The following is an 11,570-nucleotide window of genomic DNA, read 5'->3' on the forward strand; positions in this document are numbered from 1 at the left end:
AGGATTAGTGTTTGCATAAATAAAAGAATAGTTGTGGTAGTAGTAGAGACAAAACAATAAGCAGAGCCACAAAAACAGTCTGGCTGTGGGCGATCGATCCTGATCCTCATTACGATTAGTGTTGAAACATGCGCGCATAGTTATTACGCAAACATTTATATAAATACAATACTTTCGTTAGTTAATTGTTTGCTTTGGGTAAGTGTAGGCCCCCACGGAACCCCTTATTTTCAGCTAACATTAATTTTGGGGCATGCTGAATTTTTGTTGGCTGTTGTTGGATTGCTTTTTGTTAGTCACAGACACAGATACAGATACTTATACAAATACCAAGTAGAGCAGAAGCATGAAACGAGACAAAAGGCGATTTAAAACAAAATGTAACTGAAATGTTTATTGGATTGCTACCAAAACACAAACAAAGGACACGGAAACTCCTGGGCTTCAGCTACCTTTTAAACATTCACTTCATTCATTAGAACAACATAAAATACTGGTTATTTTCAAACTGAAATTGGACACGGTGGATAGGGGGATACAAACAGAAGCTCCTACAAGATCTGGGATGACTGTAAACGTATGTTTTGCTTAGTTTTCTTTGATTGCTGACGCGCGCCATGTTTTTTCTCTTGCCGGAAGTTAATTTGAAACAGAATTCTGACAACGCGCAAACATAAATAACAACAATAAGTATATAACAATGACTAAAATTATTTAAATTTAACTATTTTCTTTCTTTTCATTTCATTTCTGCTTGTAGTTCTGTATAATTTTGCCAAAGCAACTGCGAATGCTTGGGTTCAGCCGATGGATTTCAATAGTAGTATATTTGCTTGGTTGTGTGTGTGTGTATTATGTAATTTGTGGGCTGGATGTGTGGGTGTGGCTGGCGTCACATCCTAAACCTTGCTCTGCTCCACCATGTCGATATTGACCTTGTAGAACACATAGGGAAAGTATTCGGATTGGCCAAAGCCCAGGCCGGGAATATCCACATTCTGTAAGTCAAAAGAGCAAACAAAATGCATAAATTTTTAACGAATTAAATCGATGATAATGCGAAACCCACATCAGCACTGCTGACTTGACCGCCAGCAGAGGCACCATCCAGATGTCCGTACAGCTGGTTGAGCACATCACGCAAACGCTTCACGCTCTTCTTGTTGGGCTCGATCAGTATGGCCTGGAAGTTGACAGGCAGCCCGTATCTGTCGGTTTAATTTAAAGAATTATGCAATTAGAGTGTCTAGCACTTATTGAATATGATGATTGCCGTACCTCAGCACAGATTCCACAAAGACGCGCAACGCCTTCACGTGAATGAGGGCACAGAAGGCCTCGCTGAAGTTCACCTTCAACCAACGCACAAGGGGTCCCTGGTGAAGTAAATTGCATCATGATTAGTACATTGCAACGGGCGGATACGTCGTCAAGGGATAACATACAAACTGCTTCTTCTTGTCCGTCATCAGCTTGGTCATCTCGTTCTTGCCGGCGGCCAGCTCCTCCTCATTGTAGACAAAGTCACGCACAATGAACTTGCGCTCGCGGGCATGCAGCTTGAACTCCTCGGTGACCTTCTTAAAGAGCGTCACATTGAAGAGGCAGTAGTCGCTGTCCTCCTGGATGAGCTGAGTTGAGCGAGGCACGATCATGTCCGTGATCTTCTCGTAATTGGCATGCCAGTCGTTGGTTAGGACTCTATTGAAGGTGGAATTATATCAACTGAACATCGGGAATATCACTCTGATAACTCACTTGGGCACAATGACCAGCAGGGTGGTCAGGTATTCCGAGTCCAGAATGAAGTGCTCCTTCTTGACCAAATCAGCCAAGTTCCTGGTCAGCAAGCTGCCACTGTGGAAGGTATAGATATAATGGAGGAGGGTTAGTCTGTCACCAGATTGACTGCACACTCGATGGCACTCACGTCTTCTTCTTTTCCAGGTTTTGGAGATTGCCCTTGAGGTTGTTGTAGGCCTGGGACTTGGTCTTAAGGTCGCCATCGATCTGGCCGATCTGCTTGGAAATGATATCGGCAATGTTGCGCAGCGACTGCTTGATCGGGTACTTGGCCATGTCCCATTGGAAACGGGTCAAATACTGCGGCAACTCGGCTGTGTTAAGGGGAAAGATGGCAGAGAGTTAGTCGGGTTCGGGATTAGTATATTGTTGGATGGATACTCGGTTCACTTAAGAGGAATAGCAGAGCCATACATATATGTAGGTCATTGCTCAATCAATGTTCAAGTACAAAACGGAAGGGTAAAAATATATATATCGTAATCATACTAAAAGTTTATAGATGTACGCTCGAAAGCTATTTTAAATTAAAGTTTTAAAAATAATTAAAATAAAATAAATCAAAAGTTTTTTGTTAGAATTATATAATTTTTCAGATAAAACGCACAAACAGACATACAAACACACTACAGACACACACACATTAGTGTTTAATTTAACGGAGGCACCACAACGAAACTAAAAACAAATTTGGATGCAATAAAGATTTACAGATTCTACGTGTACTGGGACTACGCATATTAGTCACATTTGGAAGAAGTACCTTTCGGATTACACTCTCAACACTGCACAAAAAAGTTAGCTGAATGTTAGAATTGGATTGTGATAAGTAATAACAAATTAAAGATATACATATCTATTGTAGTTAGACACTCAACGGGAAAATAAAAGTGCAAAACGAAAGCGTGAGACAAGATTTGAAATAAGAATTGTCAACATTTTTTGTTTGGCTTTGGGCATAAGCGACTTCAAGAGTCTGGGTGATTTTGATGGCATTAGCTTAATGGGAGTCGGAGCATTAATCGTGGCTATGATGTGGATCAGCGACAACAACACTGCTTGGGGAGAGCATACACTGAAAGAACAACATAGTATTCGCTTTTACACTGGTACAAATAATCAAAGATCGGTGATGAGTGGATATATATTGTGTGTATTTATATTTATGTATATTCAAAGGAAATCAAACGGGAAAGCAATCGCAAACTCAACAATACGATTACCACAGAGACAGAGAGAGAAGTAGAGAGTGAGAGGAGAGAAAGATAAAAGAAAATTAAACAAAAGAGAGCCGCACTGTAGGCGGCAGGTGTATACCGTAGAAACAGATGCAACGATTCAACTAAAAGATAGAAGATAATATATTTGCACATACATATATTTATGTATTATTTTGATCGGATAAGAAGACGTCAAGTAACGTGAGAGAGGAGATGGTGGTTGGTGGTTGGGTGGAGGTTACATCAAGTTGCTCAATAAAATGAATAATGGAAAAGAAGAAGGTAAAAAGAATGGTAAAAAACAAGAAGAGAAATCAAAGGGTAGAGCAACACATCCACATTAACATTAACATTTCCATTTACATGTGTCATGTCAATGTCAAGGCAAAAGGTGTACGAACATGGTCGAAACACCCAAGGCGGCATGCTAACCTGGACTCAGCGGAAACTCTGGCGGCTCTGGAATATCCGTGTCCGGACTGGATCGCCCCTGGCTACTACTGCCACAACAACTACTCACTGGAGACGATCTATGTGTTGGTGTTAAATTAAATCCATTGTTTATATTTAATTGACTCGATGTAGAACGTTTGCTATAAATTTGATCGGCAAGAGAATTGAAGAAAGAGCGATAACTAGAGCGCGGTGTGGTCGATGCTTGATGCCAAAATGTCATTGCTTTGGATTGCTGTTGTTGTTGTTGTGGTTGTTGTGGGTGTTGGTGTTGCTGTTGTTGTGGTTGTGGTTGCTGTTGGTGTTGCAGTTGTGGTTGTTGTTGTGGTTGGTGTTCGCTTTGGTGTGCACTGTCATTCAAGTGTTGGGTGATTATCAGTGTGGTGCATCGTATTGGTTTTGTGTTCGTGATTTATGATATTCGTGTTGGTGGCAATGGGATGACCGATGATGAGAAGTGATTTAAAAAAGAAATACATTATTATTGCATTGGATTCTGTTCATTCCACTTAATCAAATCAAACATTTATGGGTTTTTCTGTTCGGTATTCTGTTTCGTGTACACTTGTGTAATATATAATGGAAGCAGGCAAAGCGGATGCTCTCTGTTTGAGACGTGACTGTACTTGTGGATCAGTGTTGTGTAGCTTGTGTTTTGTACAGCGTGTCTTGGTGTGCGTGTGCGTGTGTGTGCGCGTGCGTGTTCAGTGTTCAGGCATATGGTGTAAGGGGGAAGCGACTTTGGGGCATGACGTGGAGTGGCGTAGCGGGATGACTGCGGGTGACTGGCATTTACTGATTTGAGTCTTTTGAGTGCTTGCGATTTGCTTTCAATGGCAACGGTCTACAATAGTTAAGGCGGTGATTAGATACCTGCTCTTTTTAGAGTTACGCTTGGGCTTATTGAACCACCAGTCAAAGGTTTCCGATAGATCGGAGGATCTGGCGCTGTGCGGACTTTTGGGGTCACCATCCGTGGTGTCACCGTCACCGTCACCGTCCACTTCCGCATCCAGATCGGACGAGTCGCACGACTTCTGGGTCGGTGACTGCAGCGGCGATGAGGATGAAAGCTTTCGCCTCTGCTGATTCTGTTGATTCTGATGATTCTGGCTTTGATTCAGCTGCTGATGCTGCGGCAGGTTCAATTGACTCACGTGGCTGCCGCTGCGGAAGCTGAGCTTGTTATGGTTTATGCTGCAAGTGTTGTTATTCAGCTTCTTGCTGTTAGAGCGCGACATGCTGTGCACCGAGCTGCTCGTGGTGGGCGCCGACGTGGAGAAGTATGCCGAGGAGCAGAGGGTCGAGGCGGAGCTGTTCTTGGCGGGTGCGGAGGCAGCAGCTGCAGCGGGAGGGTGCCCATGCCCGGGCCCATGCGCGTGCGCAGCGGCAGCGGCCGCACTCGTGCTGGCTCCTCCGACAGAGCTACCACCAGCCAAGCTGCTGCCCGTGGCAATGGCCGCCATCGTGGAGAGGGCACTGCGGGTGGCACTCAGCATGGAGGAGGCTGTGTGGGAGTAGCACTCGTCGGCCACCAGCGTGCTGGCTGTGGCACTGGTGCTGGGCGGTGCGAACACGCCGCACTCATCGCACAGGCATCCGCCCGTCTGTGGCGGTATCACAAAGTCAAAGTCCCGCTCGGACTCGTCGTGGGTTGTGGAGAGGTTGTTCAAGCTGCCGCCAGATCCGGATCCAGGGACTGGTGTGGTAGTGGTAGTGGTACAGGCGAAAGGAACAGTGGCAGCGCCAGCAGCAGCAGCAGCAGCAGCAGAGGGAAGAGTAGGAGTGGAAGGAGCTTGGCTTGGGTCGCGACTTGGAGAGAGTTGGTTGGTTGTGGTTGTGGTTGAGGTTGATTTACCCTTGATATCCTGGGGCAGCTGGTGGTGATGTTGGAGTTGGTAGTGTTGGGGTTTGTTTTGGTGGTGCGTGTGCTGGTGTTTTCTCTGGTGTCGCAGGCTGAGATTCTTGATTCGCTGGTGGTGTCGACACGGCATGCTGTCGTCGGGCGGACCGGGGCCTGTATCCATCAGGGTTTCAGTTTCACAATTCAATTTGATTCGATTGGAGATGCAGGTATGTATGCAGGTATATTTTTGGGGATATTCGATTTGTATTTGCCGATTCGTTTGATGGTTAACCGATTTCAAGGTGGTACAGACAATAGTATAACACAATGCATTTAGATTTGGTTTTTGAGATTTGGTCTTAGCTAAGGGGAAAGGCTGGCTAATGGCTCCTTGCATTAGGGTATGTTTGGGATCGGTTTTGGGTTCGGGTGTCTGGGCATTGGGGTTTCGGGGTTCGAAATTAAATTAAAAGTTAAACTATAGCATACGTTTAGGGGCTATCCTTATGAGCTGCTTGCACGAGTAGATAGATACTTTCTTCAACACTCGACGATCTCTAATCTCAGACTCTACTCCAGATTCCTTCCTCAACCAAAAACAAAAACAAAATAAATCTTTTTTTCTTCGAAATATTTTTTAAAAAGAATAAACAAAAATGATACATGAAAAATGTAAAGAAAAAGAAAACTTCAACTCATGTGGGTTGTTGGTTGGGTGTGCGCGTGTTTTCGGAGGGGGTGTGTGTGTGGGGGTGCGAATCCAATCAAAAATTCAATATTAAATTATTAATCTCATGAACAACAGTGGAACAAAATGTATTCGAAACAGCTCTGTGAGATCAAAACAAGGCAACAAAAAGGGGTGCATCTAATTTAGTGATATAATTTTTGTTGATTTTTGATTTGTTACAGTGTAAAAGCGTATGTTTTTCGAGTGTCTCCCATCTGTGACTGACTGCTCCTGGCCGAATAGCGTTTGCAGTGGGTATGGGGAAAAAGCGCATGAACACAGACACAAGCACACAGGCACTCTCACTCCCATCCACAAAGACACAAAGGATCGCAAATGAAAAATATAATATGGTAAATGAACGCCTTCTTTGTTTCCGGGCGCACCGATGCGGATGAGACACTCAGGATACAGCTTACACGACACAAACCGGTCACACTCTGACATACATACAGACAAGACGATGAGACGATACAACAGTTACAACAGTCTACAAATATAGGGGGATTTACATTTATGTACAGTACAAAGGATGACCTTACACAACTCTTACACGCACGCACTTACATTGGTACATAGTATGTACATATGTTTATATATTTCTCTCTATAGATAGCACGACACGATAGATAAAAACAAAAGAATCAACTGAGCAAATGAGTGGGAACGACACTCGCGCATTTTGTCCAAAATAAACCAATAACAAAAAATGTTATAGTCGAATATATGTATGTACGTACGATATAGTATTATGTATATGGTATATGCGGAATATGAATCTATTGTATGTATATCTTTAAAATATTACATACACTTCCTGTGAGTTGCCTCTTCTGTAACTTAATTTTTGGGTGAATGATTTAAAAACTAATGGGCTTTCCACAAATAATTGTTGTCCAACTCAATCGTATTCCACAAATCATAAAAGAATTAACAACAATTAAATATAGATATGTACATATGTATGTATGTAGTATGTAAAATATATGTACAAGTGTTCACTGTACTACTCTGGCAAGAAGTTTATTTGGTGTTAAAGTGTGGGGAGGGAGGTGTCCTTGGAAGAGTGCGGCCTTGGCCGTTCAACGGAGTGACCTGACCGAAACACAGGTCGTTTTTTCTGTTGTATCTCTCTGTGTGTGTGTGTCTCCCTGGTGTGTGTATGTTTGAGTGAGTGATATTTATAGATTGATATTAAAATGTACAACAAACGCAACATAAAATAAACAACAAAGGATCTCATTCCATTACATTTATCAAACTCGCGTTGAATGCGCGTCTTTAATCTTTCTCTCCGCCAAAGGTAGACTTTAATTCCATTGTTGTTGTTGTTTTTCCTATATATTTATAATGCCCTATATCGATTATCGTTACTTATTTACTTTTTTTGTGGTGGATAGTGCTCATGAGTTAAACAAAAATCAAACCAAAAATCATAAGAAACACAACGATAAAAAATCAATTTAAATCCAGAAGTAAAATGATACAAAAACGTTGAAAAACCAAAAATAAAATAGCATATAGAACGAACTCTAACAAATTAGATAGAGTAGAACCTCAAGGTTTTATTTAGCTGAAATTCGATTAGTTTTTAAATCTTGTTCTGTTTTCTGTCTCTCTTTACGTTTTGCGGTTCTTTTCACTTTTAATTTGTAACTACAGAAAACGTAAATATTATAGAGATATATATGGATAGATATATATGATTGAAAAATAGTTGATTTTTGTGTTAGTCAAATTGGAGTTCCTAAAAACAGGGACATACGAGATAGACAGATCAAAACATTCCAAAGTTAGGGGGTAAGGAGGAGAGCTTTTTAATTGAAAGGTCGGAATGTTGCCGCAAATGGAAGATTGTAAATCTCACTTGTTAGTAGAAAATGTAGAATTATCTTGGATAAACTAAATAGATATTGTACGATTAGAGAGTATCAGAGAGAGAAAGAAGGAGAGAGAGAGAGCATTCCATTCCGGTTCTACTTCTGCTTAGAACTTAGAACTAAAGAACCAAAACAATATTCGTGACTCGGAACAGGCATCGCCTAACCACGTTAACTAAACTAAATGCTAAACTAAACGCTAAACGGCACTAAGCTAAGGCCTAGACTAATCTAGACTGAGTGAGCTAATTACGTAACTATGTAATCATAGCACTATAATTACATAAAAATATTCAAATAGTTTATTGTGGGACAAACGACTTACTGTTGTTGGCCTGCAGATTCTCGTGCAGCTTGTCACGCTGATCCTCCAGCACCTCACCCAGGTAGACGGCCACCTTGCGGGTGATCTGCTCCACATACGAGTCGAGTTTTCCCAGATCATCGGAAAGGCCGACCAGCTGGTCCAACGTTCCCACCTAAGCAAATAAAAATCAGTTAGTTCTGCGAATATCAAACCTATCAAAGATATTTGCACTCACCTTCAGGTCGGGTATATGGAACTTGTAGTTGTTGCAGAGATTGTGCTGCTTGCTGGTCAGATTGTTCATCGTGTCGAATGTCTGGGCGCAGGTCTTCTCGCCCGGCGCCGAGATAATCCAGTATTCGGACATCATTTTGATGGCTGCGTGAATAGAGGAAAAGAGAGAGTGACCTTAGTAAATCGATTGGGAAACGGTTGCCCCTTTCTCACTCTCCTCAAAGGATGTTCAAATATATATTGTATAACTTGAATCGATTGCATGTCCTTGAAACTTCAATGCAACACACAATTTATTTATTTATTTCTGGCCTTCCTGGCCTTCCTGGCCGACCACCAGGCGGCTGGCTCTGTTGTGACGATTGTAATAATTGCGAAGCGATCGACCGTTTAAATGCACTTTGCCGAATCCCCACAAGTGTGGGGATGACTATCGGAGCCTCCCCGGAATAAGTCTTTGCAGACAAATACCCAACAAAGGCGCCAGACAGGCCAGCGCCAATTGAAGTCTGCCAGGCTGTCTATCGGTCTGTCCGAATCCTTCGATTGCTTACACACAAAATAAACACTTGCTGTGATCCCGGCACTCCTTGCGTCTGAACTTTTCCACTTGAAGGCTGTGTAGAATATTGGGCATTTTCCTTCCGCTTAACAAGTATTTCGGATTTCCCAGCGACTACATGGCCGTGCACACTCGTCGAGAGACCGCAGCAAAGTGAACGTTGCCTGGCCGCCAACAATGGGTGAAAGCCCATGCTGGGAGCCGACTTTGGCCGAGCGATAAGCCGAATGAATCGATGACGAAGCAGGGTCCCCATGCCACATGCCATAGTCAAACCAAAGCGGGTGTTCAATTTGGGTAAGTGTCGCCGACTCCTCGCTCTGCTCCTCCTACTGGGCGACAAGGCGTATGAGTAATCACACAGCAAACGCCACGAGATAGATAGAAATCTAACTTTTGCCCAATTCCGGCCTAGTGGCCCACTATCATTACATAACGACACCGATGGCCTTCAAAGGGAGACACGGAACAAACACGAGAACAAGGAATGACAACAGCGCCTCCTGCTCCAGCCACAGCCACAGCTCCGCCTACTGCTCATGCTCCTGCTCCTGACACGTAAACATGAATACCTCTCCAGTCAAGGCAGTGCATTGTCCTCATCGCACACAGAGAGGCGGAGGAGGATGAACCTAAACGAGCCTGGCAACAGACACTCGGGGAAACGGGAAACGGATATCGTAGCGACACATATGCAGGTCTATTTATAGCAGATGGAGGTGGAGAGCGTTGGTGGAATGAGAGTTATGCTTCCATGCTGTACTGGTGACGTGGGGCGCAGAAACTAAATGATGTTGACAGCCCCCAAGGTGGGGGCAAGTCAGCGTGTCGCCATCGCGCTGGAGACAGTCTGACTGGCCAACGGCTGGCGCTAATGGAGGGTGAGGCCAGGGGCCGCCTGAGGACTCTTTCAGCCATTGGGGTAGTCCGCACAGACACTTCGGGAGGAAATTGCAATGTTAGCGACTCGATGACGAAGGCAACGGCGATAACTTTTGATGATGGCGCAAATATCCTCGCCCGGTGGGGGCGACCGCCCAAATTAATTAATAATAATGTGCCTGGCACCCTTGCTGAGCGCGGAATTTGGAACTGGGAGTGGGCTGTGGGAAGCGTGGTGGCATGGTGACGAGGATAAGGCCACAGATAAACACACGCTGGAATCTAGCAGCTGTTCTTGGTCATTCGCCTACCCAATCTCTCATCGCATGCGGTTCTGTTTCTGTTTTATTGTCCCGGGGCGCAAATACCAGCATGTTTGACTTTTTGTTTCAAGTTTACATATATCTGGTCAGCGCAGTCAAGGTCCTTGCGGCACGCAATAGAACTATTTATTGTGGTTCCAAGGAACCGAGAAAACACACAAAAGCATGTGGATATTAATCCATTTCATGTGCCACTCACAAAGTGTACTTTCGGCACAGGCATGCAGTTTTCTTAGCGGAAATCCATTAAATTCATCAAATGGTACGTGCTTTATTTCAGATTCCCCCAAAACTGTTTAAATTCTAGCAAGGCGCCAGTTTTTTTTTAACATTTTGTTTACCCAGCGCAAGAGAGAGAGAAAACTATTCTCTCTCTGAGCGCGCGGCGCTCTGTCTCTCTCTCTCTCGCTCGCTCTTGTCACCACAGCGACACTCAGTCGTGGTGACTAAAATCGTCGTCAGCTGTTTGGTATGACAGTCACATGACAGTTTTTCGATCGATAATTTTCTGCTCACGGGTTTTCAATACAAAAACCAAAACATTTCCCACATATTTCTTGTTGTTCCGCCCACGCGGATGCCACTTGGATATTTCCAGATATATCCCAATCGATCAGGAAATGTTTGGCCCCGGCAGAGCCACCGAACAACGACGCAAATTGAGGAACAACTTGTGGAGGCCTAATTTTCAGGGTCACTTGATTTTTACGACAAACATGTAGCAGCAGCCCGCATCGGAAAAGATTTAGTCTCACTTGCACAACTGCCAATATTGCAATTTACGTTTCAGACAATAGTCAGCAGGTCTGCGCCGATGAAATAACAGAATTTTTCACGAGTGCTTCGTTGCACAAGTTTTTCGCACACCCGCGGACGTGGAAAAGCTGCTGCTGTTCACATTCACTTACTTTTTAGTGGTTATTGCACTTAAACTGGTAGATTGACGGACACTGATGGAGTTTTTGTGCGTTCTAAAACTTGGATCTGCTTAAATCAAGCGCAAATTAACCGCCGCCACCCACAAATACGAGTCGAACGTGCAGGAGAAGAGTCTGTGGTGAAAACTGGCCGCGAAAAAAGTGACAATTCACACCACTAATACCATGAAATTCACGTGATGGGTTTCAGTGTTGCAAGTGCTCTCGGGAAAACAGCTGTTTGTGAGCAGCTGATATGCGCGCACTCTTCAGCACAGTAAACATACATGTGCCTCTACATGTTACATACTTCCAGGGGTGATTTGAATGAAAAATTCAAACACATATTTGTAAAATATATGGTCATAAGGTATAATCCAATAAAAAGGAGTGTTTATAACAAGCCAAATTGA

General features: G+C 43.6%; 2 protein-coding genes across 6 annotated transcripts; both read right to left on the reverse strand.

Moving 5' to 3' along the window:
- Nucleotides 1-367: 367 nt before the first annotated feature.
- On the reverse strand, nt 368-11,304 carry LOC117891944 (V-type proton ATPase subunit C). The gene is made up of 9 exons (XM_034797796.1): nt 11,149-11,304; nt 8,475-8,617; nt 8,258-8,411; nt 1,931-2,117; nt 1,759-1,857; nt 1,446-1,701; nt 1,279-1,376; nt 1,070-1,208; nt 368-998 (listed from the first exon to the last, which is right to left on the reverse strand). The coding sequence occupies exons 2-9, from the start codon at nt 8,607-8,609 to the stop codon at nt 900-902; spliced, it is 1,167 nt and encodes a 388-aa protein (XP_034653687.1). The 5' UTR covers nt 8,610-8,617; nt 11,149-11,304; the 3' UTR covers nt 368-899.
- LOC117891942 (V-type proton ATPase subunit C-like) lies at nt 2,124-6,008 on the reverse strand. Of its 5 annotated transcripts, none has more exons than XM_034797791.1 (3): nt 4,634-6,008; nt 4,350-4,567; nt 2,124-3,826 (listed from the first exon to the last, which is right to left on the reverse strand). In XM_034797791.1, the coding sequence occupies exons 1-3, from the start codon at nt 5,717-5,719 to the stop codon at nt 3,451-3,453; spliced, it is 1,680 nt and encodes a 559-aa protein (XP_034653682.1). In that variant the 5' UTR covers nt 5,720-6,008; the 3' UTR covers nt 2,124-3,450. The 5 variants fall into 5 exon arrangements, with proteins under 5 accessions (XP_034653682.1, XP_034653683.1, XP_034653685.1 ...); XM_034797792.1 differs by having other exon boundaries at nt 4,350-5,175; nt 5,335-6,006; XM_034797794.1 differs by having other exon boundaries at nt 2,124-2,605; nt 4,350-6,003.
- Nucleotides 11,305-11,570: the final 266 nt, after the last annotated feature.

Source organism: Drosophila subobscura, chromosome E (assembly GCF_008121235.1).
Source record: "Drosophila subobscura isolate 14011-0131.10 chromosome E, UCBerk_Dsub_1.0, whole genome shotgun sequence".
Taxonomy (NCBI): Eukaryota; Metazoa; Arthropoda; class Insecta; order Diptera; family Drosophilidae; genus Drosophila; species Drosophila subobscura.

What these genes read in the sequence shown, in the direction of transcription:
- LOC117891942 (XM_034797790.1), bottom strand. Translation starts at nt 5,719, where the DNA reads ATGCAAGGAGCCATTAGCCAGCCTTTCCCCTTAGCTAAGACCAAATCT. An exon ending in CGTAACTCTAAAAAGAGCAG is followed by an intron (nt 3,827 to 4,349) that starts GTATCTAATCAC and finishes CTTGAATGACAG; the next exon opens with TGCACACCAAAGCGAACACC.
- LOC117891944 (XM_034797796.1), bottom strand. Translation starts at nt 8,609, where the DNA reads ATGATGTCCGAATACTGGATTATCTCGGCGCCGGGCGAGAAGACCTGC. An exon ending in AACCTGGAAAAGAAGAAGAC is followed by an intron (nt 1,858 to 1,930) that starts GTGAGTGCCATC and finishes TACCTTCCACAG; the next exon opens with TGGCAGCTTGCTGACCAGGA. An exon ending in CGGACAAGAAGAAGCAGTTT is followed by an intron (nt 1,377 to 1,445) that starts GTATGTTATCCC and finishes TTACTTCACCAG; the next exon opens with GGACCCCTTGTGCGTTGGTT.